At 38.0% G+C, this 17,293-nt stretch overlaps 1 protein-coding gene across 2 annotated transcripts in view; it reads right to left on the bottom strand.

The window, feature by feature from the left end:
- Positions 1 to 205: 205 nt before the first annotated feature.
- Positions 206 to 17,293, bottom strand: part of fen1 (flap structure-specific endonuclease 1) — a 36,452-nt gene continuing 19,364 nt past the window's right edge. For both annotated transcript variants that reach the window (XM_076291077.1, XM_076291078.1), the window contains exons 10-12: positions 4,342 to 4,493; positions 1,529 to 1,643; positions 206 to 295 (exon numbers count right to left, since the gene is read on the bottom strand). In XM_076291077.1, the coding sequence (XP_076147192.1) occupies positions 218 to 295; positions 1,529 to 1,643; positions 4,342 to 4,493 (345 nt within the window). In that variant the 3' untranslated portion in view covers positions 206 to 217. The remainder of the gene's footprint in view (positions 296 to 1,528; positions 1,644 to 4,341; positions 4,494 to 17,293) is intronic.

Raw genomic sequence — 17,293 nt, 5'->3', positions numbered from 1 at the left:
ACATAGACAAAATGAATAGAATCTACAAGTAAATACGCGCTCAAACTTTATTCAAGGTACACACACACAAAACTATTTATTAAAACATTTATCAACACAAGTTCATTAAAAGGATATTGCAGCCAGTATTGCTTTGAATCATAAAGAAAGAGTGAAACAGAATTAAGAAAAAAGGAATAGAAGAATGTACTCCAATGATTTGTCCTCCTGCCTTCTTTTATTTGCCCTTCTTAAATTTACCAGGTGTCGCTCCAGTCTTCTGCTTCTTCTTGGCTGAGCCATTCAGTTGTGGCTCCTGTCAACAAACAGATACATTAAGAAAAGGCCATCATTTGCCAATGGCCGGCAGCCATGCTGTTGTTAACTTTGTAGTGATCATTTTAAATTTCTTGCAGTCATATGACCAAATGGTGAAGGATAGTATCTCCAATTTTGGGTGTGTATACTAATACTTCAGCTCAAAGGTTTCAATTTAATTTCACTTATAGAGCGCCAAAACATTACACATGTCTCATGGCACTTTACAGAGTTTGATCCCCGACCAGTGGGAACGGCTGAAATGTCCAGGGGTGGGTAGTAACGCGTTACAAGTAACGCACGAGAGGGGACTTCTGGGAATGAGGTGGGCTGAGTAGACATGTGACGAGCTCGCTCCCACAACCACGCTTCCAAATGAAGGACCTGGTCAATTTTCTCCTGTCCATAGCACTTCCTCCCGTATTGATTACTTTCGCATCGATAATAAGCTCCTCTCATCAGTCAGATTATGCTCGTACAGCCCCATTGTGATATCAGACCATGCAACAGTAGTTCTTGTCATCTCTCTTCCTGGCAGATCCGTGTCCCGTTCCCCCGGCGCTTCAATTCCTTACTACTTTCTGATCCTAACTTTATCACAACAATTAGGAGCCGCATTGATCTTTTTATTTCCACCAATGTTAACCCAGATGTTTCTATTTATTTCCACCAATGTTAACCCAGATGTTTCTATGTATTATTTGCTACAGTCCCACTTTTGCGAGCTTGTGGCCTTTCTCACAGTTAGCAAGACGAATCACATTGTTACACTGGAAGAACCCCCGCGCTCCCTCTCACTCCCAGTGACTGCTTTTCAATCAATAGCCACTTAATGCTTATTCTGGCTATGACAAGATAGCCTACAAAAGTGTGTCAAATAATATTAAAGTATATTAAATAAAATATATTTGAATTGGGCTGTTAAAATGTGTTTGATTATATTAACCTACAGGAGGAGAAAAGCAAACAAGCGTAAAGGATACTTTTGTATATCTTTAAAGGGCCATCAAAAATATAAAAATGTACAAAAAAAAGTAACTTGTTACTTAAGTAAAAGTAAAAAGTACTTTGTTAATAAATAACTCGAGTAGATTTCTCAGTTGGGAATATTTAAAAGGAATGTCTGCACGCTGGAGTAACTCTTCTGGAGCTACTCCGACACACTGGAGTATCTCGGGAGTAGTTCTCCAGTGTGTGGACATTCATTCTTTCCCTCTTGCTTGTTACCAACCTTGCGTTTGGAGGACAGTGAGCCTGTCACTGTGAAGAAGGTATCCAGACGTCCCTGAGTGCTCCCCTGGCGACTCTTCATGATCTTCTTGCAGCCGTTACGTATGCGTTCCTCACTGCAGACACAACAGGCCACATAACAGAACTGAGGTCAGCCTCAACTTCCTCATCCATGACAGTGAGTACTACCAGCTTAACGACCACTCATCAAAATGTTAGTTACTGAATAAAGTCTGGAGTCATTGCTTTATTCTAAGAAAATGAATGTGTATTACTGATGCATTAGCTGCATTAGAATATTACTGATGACTACATCATTGTTTTATCCAATGCTTAGCTAGACACACGTCATGAAATAATGCCGTCCACTTTACACCAAGGGCACAGTTCTTTTAAAGAATGTAAAGAGTGAGAATACCACCTAGCAAAGCAGAAAAATATATACGCTGCCAGTACATCACCTTATATTATAGTATATCTGTCTATAAATGACTGGAAACTTCACAGGAGTCTTGCTACGGGCACGAGTAAATGCAGTGCCAAGTTTGACGTTGTTTAGATAAGTAATGCAAAAGATACCGTTAAATATATCGTTAAAAGAAGCACACATTGGCTTTCTCCGCTCTACTGTAGCCACTCCCCCTCTCACACAGCATAGCGCAGGACCAGAGACAGAGAGGGTAAGCGGAGTTTTGGCAGCACTGAATCAGGGCTGCAAGATATTTGGATGATTATCATGTCTTACCTCAACAATAAAGACTCCCTGTATGCAGAACAACACGCCAAACACGGGTACGCAGTGGCTATTCAAAATGACGTAAACATGATGTGTAAAAACTGACACTTAAAATAGCCCAGGCTACTTTGGACTTGAGACTTTGAATAAACAAATGAAATTCCGACTGCAAGGTCCCAAATTGAAAAGAGCGATAGGCTAATGGTCCCAAATTTAAAGACGTTTCAGAATGCCACACAGCTAGACAACGAGTGTCAGACAGAGCGGCATGTCACTTACAGAGGTGTCAATTAACGAAGTACAAATACTTTGTTACCTTAGTTAAGCAGAAATTTTGGGTATCTATACTTTACTGGAGTAATTATTTCTTTCCTTCTACTCCTTACATTTTCATACAAATATCTGTACTTTCTACTACTTACATTTTAAAAATAGCCTCGTTACTTCTATTTCATTTTGGCTTGTTTTCATTTCTTTCATTTCATTTCACACTCCAGCAAGGAGGTTGGTAGCCAGGAAGACCAGCCAACCCGTGTGCATCCCTGGAAGAACTTTTCAAAATCGTTGGATGCAAAATCAACTCCTTTCGGATGCTTTGATGCAAGCTCTGCAAGCTCTCCAAAAAGCTAACAAAGCTAATGGCTTTCAAAAACTCGCCGTCTAATTTGAAAAAGCTTATTGAGGTAAGCTGAGAGTTTGTTATTATCAGTCGATTATTGTGGTAACCTAGTAACGTACTAATAGTAAATTCGCAATGTTTGCTATGGCTAGGTTGGCCAATCGTTGGATGCAAAATCAACTCCTTTCGGATGCTTTGATGCAAGCTCTGCGCATCCAAGTATCCAAAAAGCATCCAAAGCTAATGGCTTTCAAAAACTCGCCGTCTAATTTGAAAAAGCTTATTGAGGTAAGCTGAGAGTTTGTTATTATCAGTCGATTATTGTGGTAACCTAGTAACGTACTAATAGTAAATTCGCAATGTTTGCTATGGCTAGGTTGGCCAAGAGTACATGCCAAGATATACCATGGTTTGCTTGCTAGCAGTAGGTTATGATTCAATGTTGCAAGTTCGTTTGGTGGGCACTGTGTGAGATTTCAAATTCAACTTTAGCCCAACGTTATCTGAGCTTATATTATTGCTATATGCAATATTTGTAAGTTAATTGTGCGAAGCTATATTCTTAGTTGGTTGATAAAGCATGTACTAAGGGTAGGCATGATCCTGTCTGTCTGTGTATGAGTGTGCGCGCGTCTGTGTGGGGCAGTCCCTATGGGTCCTCGTAAACAGGTAATTGGCCCAACAACCAACTATCAGCCAAATGTGGTTTAAAATTAATTTAGTCTGACTATCTCATCATTAATGCTACTTTTCAGTCATGCCAGCAGCTGCTTGTCCTAAGCCGTCCTAAAACAATATTCTGGTCTGCTCAACATAACTGCATAGACCAGTGAAACTGCTTCCTAATAGGCTACCAGAGATTGTTGAGTCACATCCCTCGGGCTATGGGTTTTCTATAGGAATGGCATGTATGAACACAGCACTAGTAGATATAATGGCGCTCAAATCTGTAGTAAAAATGAAGGCCACAAGCAGGACAGGGATTGAGAGGGATTACGTCTGTAAATGAAAGGTCAATTGTATTAATTTTCCAGGGTGCCTTACTTAAAGGGCCATCAAAAATATAAAAATGTAAATAATAACAACTACTTGTTACTTGAGTAATTTATTAACAAAGTGCTTTTTTACTTTTACTTGAGCAGATTTCTCAGATAGGAATATTTACTTTCACTCAAGTAATTTTTGAAGGGAGTAATTGTACTTTTACTTGAGAATAGATTTTCAGTACTCTACCCACCCCTGCTTATATCTTACTTATAGGCTACCAGAGATTGTTGAGTCACATCCCTCGGGCTACGGGTTTTCTATAGGAATGGCATGTTTGAATGGGCACAGCACTAGTAGATATAATGGCGCTCAAATCTGTAGTAAACATTAAGGCCACAAGCAGGACAGGGATTGCTAGGGATTACATCTGTAAATGAGAGGGCAATTGTATTTATTTCCCAGGGTGCCTTACCTAAACTGTTTCTCGTCACACATGAACTTGAGGAGTCCTTCCTCGTCTGGCTCGTTCCACTTGAGGTCCACGGTGGAACAGTCCACCACCTCTGGTTCCAGAAAGAGCCTGCGGGCCTCCTTGTACAGCCAGTCTTCGGGTGGCGGGTATTTCTACAGAAAGCACCAGTCACACAAACATCAATGATGCATTGGCACTGTTAACCCAATAGATAATACTTAACAAAGAAAAATCAAAAGAATTGAGGCACTGCTGTACAAAAATAAAAAGCCTTTATTGATCAGTGGCTACATGCCAATGCATTTCGACTATTCAGCCTTCATCAGGGCATGTGGAAGAAGCATAGGTGTGCACATTTAAATTTTGTGAGCACAGGTAGAGAGAGGTAAGAGTGTTAATATTTTACCATTGCATGCCAAATATTTTAAATTAAGCAGGACAAATCAATCTCTGAGCCTGCTCATACAAATTTGACCACATCAGGAAATCTGAATGAGGACAGTCAGTCACCTATGCCAGGCATGTGCACACTTAAACGTCAAAGGGGGCTTGAGCACCTAGAGCGCCAAAACATTGCACATGTCTCATGGCGCTTTACAGAGTGTTAAACAATCAGAGAAGGCCGATGAGTAACAGGGGCGAGGAAAAACTCCCTATAATTGGAGAAACATGTAGGTAGAAACCTCGAGCAGATCCACAACTCAAGGGCCTGACCCATCTGCCTAGGGTCAGTACAGAACAGTAAGGTCTGTTTACATGATAAATTAATAAGGTGTAGCGAAAAGAACATAGTGTTTAAAGCCACCTGAGGTGTATGTTACAAGGAGGTGGGATGGTTACATATCCAGTATGATAATGCATGAATCTTATTTAGTGTCAGAGAGTTCAAATAGTCCAGTGTAGGAAATTAATTGTCCAAGGGGATTAGGAGTTGTCATAGGGCAAGTAGTGGGTTGTTAGGCTGAGCCCCTGCCTAAAATCTCTGTGCACACCCCTGACCTATGCAATTGAACAACATCGCCATTAGAGGGCACCATTTTACCTTTGATGTTATAAATAGGGTTGGGTATCGTTTGGGTTTTATCCGATTTCGGTGCTAAATCGATACTTTTAAAACGGTGCCGGAACCGGTACTTTGTTTTTACAATAAAATAGTCTAAAGCATGAATTGCTTTTTTTTTTATTGATAAGACAAATTTGAACATGAAATGTTCAAACCCTAGGAAATTATATTCAATTTACTACCAATATCTCATTGCTCCTACGCATAATACATTTAAATGTTAAAACAGCTTGCCATGGATGCACACACAAGTAAGCTCTGCTTTCAAGTTTACCCAGTGTTCAAGCCAGCTAACTTTTAACATGATCTTCATATTCATTGTGATGCTATATGGGCCTCATGCACATGAAAGATTAGTATCATGCCATTATGTTGTTTAGAACACACCGTGAAATAATGTTTTCATCTTACAACTTGCTGATAACATTTCAAATAAATGCCAGTTAGCGCATTAGCGAGGATATTGTGTAACGTATACTGTTGATGTTGTTTCATAGCCTTTTGCTTGTATGTAAGGCCCACTGCTAGATTTTGACAGGAGCTCGTGATATCGCTTTAAAGTAAGCTACGTGGGCTCACGCAAGCTGTCAAACACTGTCCACTCGCCTATGTATTGCACCCCTCTGGTTTATACATCCAGTGTTTATGTTAGCTAACTGTATCTGGATGTGCTGCTATCAGAGCAAGACGTTAGAGATGGCGCATGACATGCAGTGATGCCTTGTATAAAAAAAACGTGATTTAAGCACCGAAATGAGGCACCGAAATCCACATTATTATTCGATGCAGTTACTACCGTTTGCGTCGGCACCAGTGCCATATTAGAACCGTGTTTCGGTGCCCAACGCTAGTTATAAAATAAAATACCACATCCTACATTTAGTTGGTATGACGCCCACCTGGGTGCAAACCACGACCCCTATGGGTCTAGTGCAGTCAGTGGGGGGCTTCTCTCTCTCTTTCAAGTGGGCACTCTTTCCTTTCATATAAGCACTATTTGACTTCTTTCCTTCACGGACACGCTCTCTATCATTCTTCATCTCACTCTATGATCATTTCCTTCCTTTGCAGCCAACATCCTGATACTGATCTACTAGACGCTCACCACATCCATACACGCACAACATTGCACCAACATACCCTAAACACATATTATTGACCTGATTTGATAGCACTTCTTTAAATAAATTATTATTCTTTACAACTGTTTCTTGTCCCTCATTATGTGATGGTGTGAACGAGCCCACGCCGTTACAGATGGCAATCAAGAAAAATGCTGGATAAAACATGTCCATGTAGAGATATGTTGTGTTGATTGTATTTAATTATTCATCACAGGAATGATTTTACAGTGAGCTGACTAAGTTGTTAGCTGCTTCTCTCACTGCTCCTCCTCGTCTGTCTTCTCTCTCCCCCTGTATGTACACACTGCCGCCGACTTGAGCTTCAAAATTACAGAAGTCACTAATTTTCAATGGAAGCCGGCTTCTCTCAGCGGCAAGAAGCTGCACATCCGTCGGCATTGCTTTTTCAGCGCTTTGGCCGTGTTAAGCAACTATATGGTAATGAGCTATGACGTGGTTCAGCGGCAAATGACCGGCAACCAATTCAAAATGAGGAGTACACAGACGAGAGCAAAACCTGTGAACTTCAGTTCTTACCATAGACTCTATGGTTCCTACATAGTGCTGGGCACGAATGCCGATGCCTTTACAACACTGACCGAAATGCTCCAATCCTATTGTATATATCGAAAAATTTATTATATTCTGGTGCCAAATTCTGATAACCAAAAAACACTTGTGTGAAGAGATCTAAAGTGGCTGGTGATTGGCTGCCTGGCTGCATTACTTCAGAAACAGAAATGCATGCCACCTGTAGTGCCAGCATGATTAACAAGAGATAAGGGTTCTCCAATCATGCCATGATGAATGGTTTCTGTCCTTTTGTCCCCAATTAGCTAATTGGGGGCCAAGCAGCGAAGCTGCGAAGGCACCCATTGTGTTTCTATGATTTCTTATTATTAGAGTGCATGAAAATGCACTCCACTGTTCTTCCTAGGCTTCTTCTTCTTCTTCTTCTTATTAGAGTGCATGAAAATGCACTCTACTGTTCTTCCTAGGCTTCTTCTTCTTATTATTATTATAGTGCATGAAAATGCACTATATTGTTCTTCCAAGTCTTCTTATTAGAGTGCATGAAAATGCACTCTACTGTTCTTCCTAGGCTTCTTCTTCTTCTTCTTCTTCTTATTAGAGTGCATGAAAATGCACTCTACTGTTCTTCCTAGGCTTCTTCTTCTTCTTCTTATTACAGTGCATGAAAATGCACTGTACTGTTCTTCCTAGGCTTCTTCTTCTTCTTCTAACGCAGTTAATGCAGCTTCAACCGTTTAACGTAGAAACTTCATTCAAACTGCGTTGCGTAGGTCTTACTTACATGTGGGCTTTGTATTTTTCATCTTTGTAACTTTTATACTTTTTAAACTATTAATTAAAAACTGTTCAAAATTTCCCCATAGAATTAACATGGGCTGATGACATCACAATAGAGCCGTTAAGCAATTAGAATCCTATGGCAGGTGTTCGGGCCACCTGGATCTCAACTGCCAGTCTCAGGCTTTAAGCATACAAACTGGCCCTATTAAGACTACACATCCTGTCCAACTGCTTCCTCTGCCAAAAACTGTTTCAAAATAAAAGTCCTCACTACAATATTTCACTGTTAAACAATTTAACCCTTTAAACGACTGAACTTTTTAACTGTTTAGCCATTGTAACTGTTACTTGTCATCAACTATGACTTCTACCCACTGTAGCTAGTTAGCATGGTTAACATAGTTAGCATGTTAGCATGCTAGTTAGCATTTTTTGTAAAACTGCTAAAAATGATTAGCTAAGTTAGCTAAGTCACATGGTTAGCATAGTTAGCATGCTAACATGTTAGCATGCTAGTTAGCATTTTTAGCAAAACTGCTAAAAATGATTAGCTAACTTAGCTAAATCATATGGTTAGCATACTTAGCATGCTAACATGTTAGCATGCTAGTTAGCATTTTTAACAAAACTGCTAAAAATGATTAGCTAACTTAGCTAAGTCACATGGTTAGCATAGTTAGCATGCTAACATGCTAGTTAGCATAGTTAGCATAACTGCTAAAAATGATTAGCTAAGTAACATTGTTAACATAGTTAGCATGCTAGCATGCTAGTTAGTATAGTAACTTGGTTAACATTATTATCTTTGTTAACATAGTTAGCATAACTATTAGCAAACATTGGAGACATTCCAACCGTCAACTATCTGCCTAAATAATTTAACCATTTCAATTATCAACCTATTTAACTGTTCAGTCATTCCAACTATATTAAACCTTATCTACCAAGCAAATAATTTAACCATATGAACTCATCATATTTTTGCATTTTCATGCACTGTATTTCCTTCAGGAAATGCTTTTCTAGTTATAGTGCATGAAAATGCACTGTACTGTTCTTCCTAGGCTTCTTCTTCTTCTTCTAACGCAGTTAATGCAGCTTCAACCGTTTAACGTAGAAACTTCATTCAAACTGCGTTGCGTAGGTCTTACTTACGACATGTGGGCTTTGTATTTTTCATCTTTGTAACTTTTATACTTTTTAAACTATTAATTAAAAACTGTTCAAAATTTCCCCATAGACTTAACATGGGCTGATGACATCACAATAGAGCCGTTAAGCAATTAGAATCCTATGGCAGGTGTTCGGGCCACCTGGATCTCAACTGCCAGTCTCAGGCTTTAAGCATACAAACTGGCCCTATTAAGACTACACATCCTGTCCAACTGCTTCCTCTGCCAAAAACTGTTTCAAAATAAAAGTCCTCACTACAATATTTCATTGTTAAACAATTTAACCCTTTAAACTACTGAACTTTTTAACTGTTCAGCCATTGTAACTGTTACTTGTCATCAACTATGACTCTTACCCACTGTAGCTAGTTAGCATGGTTAGCATAGTTAGCATGTTAGCATGCTAGCTTGTTAACATGCTAGTTAGCATTTTTAGCAAAACTGCTAAAATTGATTAGCTAAGTTAGCTAAGTCACATGGTTAGCATGCTAACATGTTAGCATGCTAGTTAGCATTTTTTGCAAAACTGCTAAAAATGATTAGCTAAGTTAGCTAAGTCACATGGTTAGCATAGTTAGCATGCTAGCATGTTAGCATGCTAGTTAGCATTACTGTTAAAAATGATTAGCGAAGTTAGCTAAGTCACATGGTTAACATAATTAGCATGTTAGCATGCTAATTAGCATAGTTATCATAACTAATACAAATTATTAGCTAGGTTAGCTAAGTCATATGGTTAGCATAGTTAACATTTTAATATTGTTAGCATGCTAGTTAGCGTAGTTACTTGGTTAGCATTATTATCTTTAACATAGTTAGCATAACTACTAGCAAACATTGGAGCCATTCCAATTGTTAGTTATCGTCAACTATCTGCCTAAATAATTTAACCATTTCAATTATCAACCTATTTAACTGTTCAGTCATTCCAACTATAGTAAACCTTATCTACCAAGCAAATAATTTAACCATATGAACTCATCATATTTTTGCATTTTCATGCACTGTATTTCCTTCAGGAAATGCTTTTCTAGTTACAGTGCATGAAAATGCACTGTACTGTTCTTCCTAGGCTTCTTCTTATTCTTCTTCTTCTTCTAACGCATTTAATGCAGCTTCAACCGTTTAACGTAGAAACTTCATTCAAACTTTGTTACGTAGGTCTTACTTGGGATAAGAGTGCTATGTATTTTTCATCTTTGTAACTTTTATACTTTTTAAACTATTAATTAAAAACTATCAAAATTTCCCCATTGACTTAACATTGCCCTTTATGACATCACAGCAATTAGAATCCTGTGGCAGGTGTTCGGGCCACCTGGATCAACTGCCACTTTCAGGCTTTAAGCATACAAACTGGCCCTATTAAGACTACACATCCTGTTCAACTGCTTCCTCTGCCAAAAACTGTTTCAAAATAAAAGTCCTCACTACAATATTTCACTGTTAAACAATTTAAGCCTTTAAACTACTGAACTTTTTAACTGTTCAGCCATTGTAACTGTTACTTGCCATCAACTATGACTCCTACCCACTGTAGCTAGTTAGCTAAGTTAGCTAAGTAACTTGGTTAGCATAGTTAGCATGCTAGCATGCTAGTTAGCATGCTAGTTAGCATTTTTAGCAAAACTGCTAAAAATGATTAGCTAAGTTAGCTAAGTCACATGGTTAGCATAGTTAGCATGCTAGCATGTTAGCATGCTAGTTAGCATTTTTAGCAAAACTGCTGAAAATGATTAGCTAAGTTAGCTAAGTCACATGGTTAGCATAGTTAGCATGCTAACATGTTAGCATGTTAGTTAGCATTTTTTACAAAACTGCTAAAAATGATTAGCTAAGTTAGCTAAGTCACATGGTTAGCATAGTTAGCATGCTAGCATGTTAGCATGCTAGTTAGCATTTTTTTCAAAACTGCTAAAAATGATTAGCTAAGTTAGCTAAGTCACATGGTTAGCATAGTTAGCATGCTAGCATGTTAACATGCTAGTTAGCATTTTTTACAAAACTGCTAAAATGATTAGCTAAGTTAGCTAAGTAACATGGTTAACATAATTAGCATGTTAGCATGCTAATTAGCATAGTTATCATAACTAATAAAAATGATTAGCTAGGTTAACTAAGTCATATGGTTAGCATAGGTAACATTTTAACATTGTTAACATGCTAGTTAGCATAGTTACTTGGTTAGCATTATTATCTTTGTTAACATAGTTAGCATAACTGCTAGCAAACATTGGAGCCATTCCAACTGTTAGTTATCGTCAACTATCTGCCTAAATAATTTAACCATTTCAATTTTCAACCTATTTAACTGTTCAGTCATTCCAACTATAGTAAACCTTATCTACCAAGCAAATAATTTAACCATATGAACTCATCATATTTTTGCATTTTCATGCACTGTATTTCCTTCAGGAAATGCTTTTCTAGTTCTTATTATTTTTCTTCTTCTAGCGCAGTAAATGTAGCTTCAACCGTTTAACGTAGAAACTTCATTCAAACTATGTTGCGTAGGTCTTACTTAGGACATGGGGGCTTTGTATATTTCATCTTTGTAACTTTTATACTTTTTAAACTATTAATAAAAAACTATTCAAAATTTCCCCATAGACTTAACATGGGCTGATGACATCACAATGGACTAATTAACTTGATTTGCACCTGGTATCATCTTCCAGCTGCTCATCTAGGCCCCATCAAAGAATCAGTTCAACTGATTGCACCTGTATCAACTGCTTTCTACTGAACTAGACCAACTCTCTCTGTCTCTCCATTCTACAAGGATATAAGACACATTTCCTCCAACTTTCTATCCATTCATCCTCTTCAAACCATTCACTCATCCACCCATTAAACTATCCATCAACATCCATTAAACAATCTGCCTATCAACATCCATTCAACTTCTGTCTATCAACATCCATTACACTATCTACATTTAACTTTTAAACTATATACTCTGTCTCAGGCTTTAAGCATACAATATGGCTCTATTAAGACTGCCGTTAAGCAATTAGAATCCTATGGCAAGTGTTCGGGCCAGCTGCATCAACTGCCAGTCTCAGGCTTTAAGCATACAAACTGGCCCTATTAAGACTACACATCCTGTCCAACTGCTTCCTCTGCCAAAAACTGTTTCAAAATAAAAGTCCTCACTACAATATTTCACTGTTAAACAATTTAACCCTTTAAACGACTGAACTTTTTAACTGTTTAGCCATTGTAACTGTTACTTGTCATCAACTATGACTTCTACCCACTGTAGCTAGTTAGCATGGTTAACATAGTTAGCATGTTAGCATGCTAGTTAGCATTTTTTGTAAAACTGCTAAAAATGATTAGCTAAGTTAGCTAAGTCACATGATTAGCATAGTTAGCATGCTAACATGTTAGCATGCTAGTTAGCATTTTTAACAAAACTGCTAAAAATGATTAGCTAACTTAGCTAAATCATATGGTTAGCATACTTAGCATGCTAACATGTTAGCATGCTAGTTAGCATTTTTAACAAAACTGCTAAAAATGATTAGCTAACTTAGCTAAGTCACATGGTTAGCATAGTTAGCATGCTAACATGCTAGTTAGCATAGTTAGCATAACTGCTAAAAATGATTAGCTAAGTAACATTGTTAACATAGTTAGCATGCTAGCATGCTAGTTAGTATAGTAACTTGGTTAACATTATTATCTTTGTTAACATAGTTAGCATAACTATTAGCAAACATTGGAGACATTCCAACCGTCAACTATCTGCCTAAATAATTTAACCATTTCAATTATCAACCTATTTAACTGTTCAGTCATTCCAACTATATTAAACCTTATCTACCAAGCAAATAATTTAACCATATGAACTCATCATATTTTTGCATTTTCATGCACTGTATTTCCTTCAGGAAATGCTTTTCTAGTTATAGTGCATGAAAATGCACTGTACTGTTCTTCCTAGGCTTCTTCTTCTTCTTCTAACGCAGTTAATGCAGCTTCAACCGTTTAACGTAGAAACTTCATTCAAACTGCGTTGCGTAGGTCTTACTTACGACATGTGGGCTTTGTATTTTTCATCTTTGTAACTTTTATACTTTTTAAACTATTAATTAAAAACTGTTCAAAATTTCCCCATAGACTTAACATGGGCTGATGACATCACAATAGAGCCGTTAAGCAATTAGAATCCTATGGCAGGTGTTCGGGCCACCTGGATCTCAACTGCCAGTCTCAGGCTTTAAGCATACAAACTGGCCCTATTAAGACTACACATCCTGTCCAACTGCTTCCTCTGCCAAAAACTGTTTCAAAATAAAAGTCCTCACTACAATATTTCATTGTTAAACAATTTAACCCTTTAAACTACTGAACTTTTTAACTGTTCAGCCATTGTAACTGTTACTTGTCATCAACTATGACTCTTACCCACTGTAGCTAGTTAGCATGGTTAGCATAGTTAGCATGTTAGCATGCTAGCTTGTTAACATGCTAGTTAGCATTTTTAGCAAAACTGCTAAAATTGATTAGCTAAGTTAGCTAAGTCACATGGTTAGCATAGTTAGCATGCTAACATGTTAGCATGCTAGTTAGCATTTTTTGCAAAACTGCTAAAAATGATTAGCTAAGTTAGCTAAGTCACATGGTTAGCATAGTTAGCATGCTAGCATGTTAGCATGCTAGTTAGCATTACTGTTAAAAATGATAAGCGAAGTTAGCTAAGTCACATGGTTAACATAATTAGCATGTTAGCATGCTAATTAGCATAGTTATCATAACTAATACAAATTATTAGCTAGGTTAGCTAAGTCATATGGTTAGCATAGTTAACATTTTAATATTGTTAGCATGCTAGTTAGCGTAGTTACTTGGTTAGCATTATTATCTTTAACATAGTTAGCATAACTACTAGCAAACATTGGAGCCATTCCAATTGTTAGTTATCGTCAACTATCTGCCTAAATAATTTAACCATTTCAATTATCAACCTATTTAACTGTTCAGTCATTCCAACTATAGTAAACCTTATCTACCAAGCAAATAATTTAACCATATGAACTCATCATATTTTTGCATTTTCATGCACTGTATTTCCTTCAGGAAATGCTTTTCTAGTTCTTATTATTTTTCTTCTTCTAGCGCAGTTAATGTAGCTTCAACCGTTTAACGTAGAAACTTCATTCAAACTATGTTGCGTAGGTCTTACTTAGGACATGGGGGCTTTGTATATTTCATCTTTGTAACTTTTATACTTTTTAAACTATTAATAAAAAACTATTCAAAATTTCCCCATAGACTTAACATGGGCTGATGACATCACAATGGACTAATTAACTTGATTTGCACCTGGTATCATCTTCCAGCTGCTCATCTAGGCCCCATCAAAGAATCAGTTCAACTGATTGCACCTGTATCAACTGCTTTCTACTGAACTAGACCAACTCTCTCTGTCTCTCCATTCTACAAGGATATAAGACACATTTCCTCCAACTTTCTATCCATTCATCCTCTTCAAACCATTCACTCATCCACCCATTAAACTATCCATCAACATCCATTAAACAATCTGCCTATCAACATCCATTCAACTTCTGTCTATCAACATCCATTACACTATCTACATTTAACTTTTAAACTATATACTCTGTCTCAGGCTTTAAGCATACAATATGGCTCTATTAAGACTGCCGTTAAGCAATTAGAATCCTATGGCAGGTGTTCGGGCCAGCTGCATCAACTGCCAGTCTCAGGCTTTAAGCATACAAACTGGCCCTATTAAGACTACACATCCTGTCCAACTGCTTCCTCTGCCAAAAACTGTTTCAAAATAAAAGTCCTCACTACAATATTTCACTGTTAAACAATTTAACCCTTTAAACTATTGAACTTTTTAACTGTTCAGCTATTGTAACTGTTACTTGTCATCAACTAGGACTCCTACCCACTGTAGCTAGTTAGCTAAGTTAGCTAAGTAACTTGGTTAGCATAGTTAGCATGTTAGTTAGCATTTTTAGCAAAACTGCTAAAAACGATTAGCTAAGTTAGCTAAGTCACGTGGTTAGCATAGTTAGCATGCTAGGGTGTTAGCATGCTAGTTAGCATTTTTTATAAAACGGCTAAAAATGATTAGCTAAGTTAGCTAAGTAACATGGTTAGCATAGTTAGCATGCTAACATGCTAGTTAGCATTTTTAGCAAAACTGCTAAAAATGATTAGCTAAGTTAGCTAAGTCACATGGTTAGCATAGTTAGCATGCTAGCATGCTAGTTAGCTAATCATTTTTAGCAGTTTTGCTAAAAATGCTAAGTCACATGGTTAGCATAGTTATGCTAATGCTAATACGTGCTAATACATTAACATGCTAATTAGCATTTTTAGCAAAACTGTTAAAAATGATTAGCTAAGTTAGCTAAGTAACATGGTTAACATAGTTAGCATGTTAGCATTGCTAACATGCTAGTTAGCATAACTACTAAAAATGAAAACATTAGCTAAGTTAACTAAGTTAAGTATTATCCACCTATTTAACCGTTCAATCATTCCAACTATATTAAACCTTATCTACCAAGCAAATCATTTAACCATATAAACTATCCACCTATTTAACTGTTCAGTCACTCCAACTATATTAAACCTCATCTACCTAGCAACCAATATAGTTTGTTTTTACTCTGTATGATATTTTACATCATATTTTTTGCATTTTCATGCACTGTATTTCCTTCAGGAAATGCTTTTCTAGTTATTATTCAACATCTTTCCTCTGCCATTGAAGTCTATGGCAGCCCATAGAACCGTCTGGTAAAAAGTTGTGAAATTTGGCACACTGATTAGGGACTGTCCCATGATTAATATCACCAAGTTTCATGATGGCACCACAAGCACTCTAGCGCCACCAACAGGCCAAAGTTGGACATGCGTTCACGCACGTAACTTTTGACCCGTCAGTCCGATTTTCAAAAATGAGGTATTGCTGGAATCCTTGGACCATGCCGAGTTCAACGCACCCTATGACGTCATTTTCCGCCATGATGGATTTTCCGCCATTTTGGATTTCATCAAAATCACTTAAAATGTATCAGAGGTCACAAATTTTGTCCGATCGACACCAAACTTCAAAGATATCATCTACACACCATGCCTCATTAATGCATTGCTTTTTGTCTCCGGAACTAAAACCGTTCGCGCGTAACAGCCAATCGAAATTTGTGGCGAAGCCGCCAAACAGGAAGTGAGCTCATATCTCAGCAACCCATTGATCTATCATAACCAAACTAAGTACATGGACTCAGGACCCAATCAGGGGGACGCTCAAGAAATCTGGTGACCTTTGACCTCTAGGGGGCGCTGTAATTAAGAAACATGCCTTTTGGCCTGTAGCTGCAGTTGTGCTTAGAATTAAAATGCACTAGTGGTGTCTGGTAATACTGTTGGAGGTCCAAAGGCTAACCCAAGCCAACTTGTGATGTCATCGTAATTGATTCGGCCGCCATATTGGGTTCAATCAAAAAAACTTACACATTTTCGCAAGTCACAAATTTCAGTGGATCCTCACCAAAATTGGCAGAGACCATCTTCAAACCATGCCTTATCAGTGCATTTCTTTCTGGAACAATTGACAGAAGCATTCGGCTGTAACAGCCAATCGAAATTTGTGGCGAAGCCGCCAAACAGGAAGTGAGCTCATATCTCAGCAACCCTTGCATGTATCAAAGCCAAACTGGGTGCATGGACTCAGGACCCAATCAGGGGGACACTCAATAAATCTGGTGACCTTTGACCTCTAGGGGGCGCTGTAATTGAGAAACATGCCTTTTGGCCTGTAGCTGCTGATGCGCATTATTTTGCAATGGAGGTCAATGGCAGCCCATAGAACCGTCTGGCAAAAAGTTCTGACATTTGGCACACTGATTTAAGACAGTCCATTGATTCATGTCACCAAGTTTCATGTCGGCACCTCCCGCGCTCTAGCGCCACCAACAAGCCAAAGTTGGACATGCGTTCACGCACGTAACTTTTGACCCGTTGACCCGATTGTCAAAAATGAGGTATCATTGGATTCATTGGACCAAGCCGAGTTCAACGCACCCTATGACGTCATTTTCCGCCATGATGGATTTTCCGCCATATTGGATTTTAGTGAAAGTGAAACTAAAACTTCACAGGTCACAAATTTTGTCCAATCGTCACCAAACTTGACTCACATGATCTTCAGACCAAGCCTCACAAAAGTTGTGGTGTTTTGTCTTCGGAACTATAACCGTTCACCCGTAATATCCAATCGAAATTTGCGG

Source organism: Alosa pseudoharengus, unplaced genomic scaffold (genome assembly GCF_046254945.1).
Source record: "Alosa pseudoharengus isolate Yale_2024_CS ecotype anadromous, Long Island Sound unplaced genomic scaffold, YU_APseudo_1.1 YU_APseudo_1.1_scf_18, whole genome shotgun sequence".
NCBI lineage: Eukaryota > Metazoa > Chordata > Actinopteri > Clupeiformes > Clupeidae > Alosa > Alosa pseudoharengus.
Note: the sequence above shows the minus strand (reverse complement) of the source record. Positions and strands in the feature narration are given on the sequence as shown.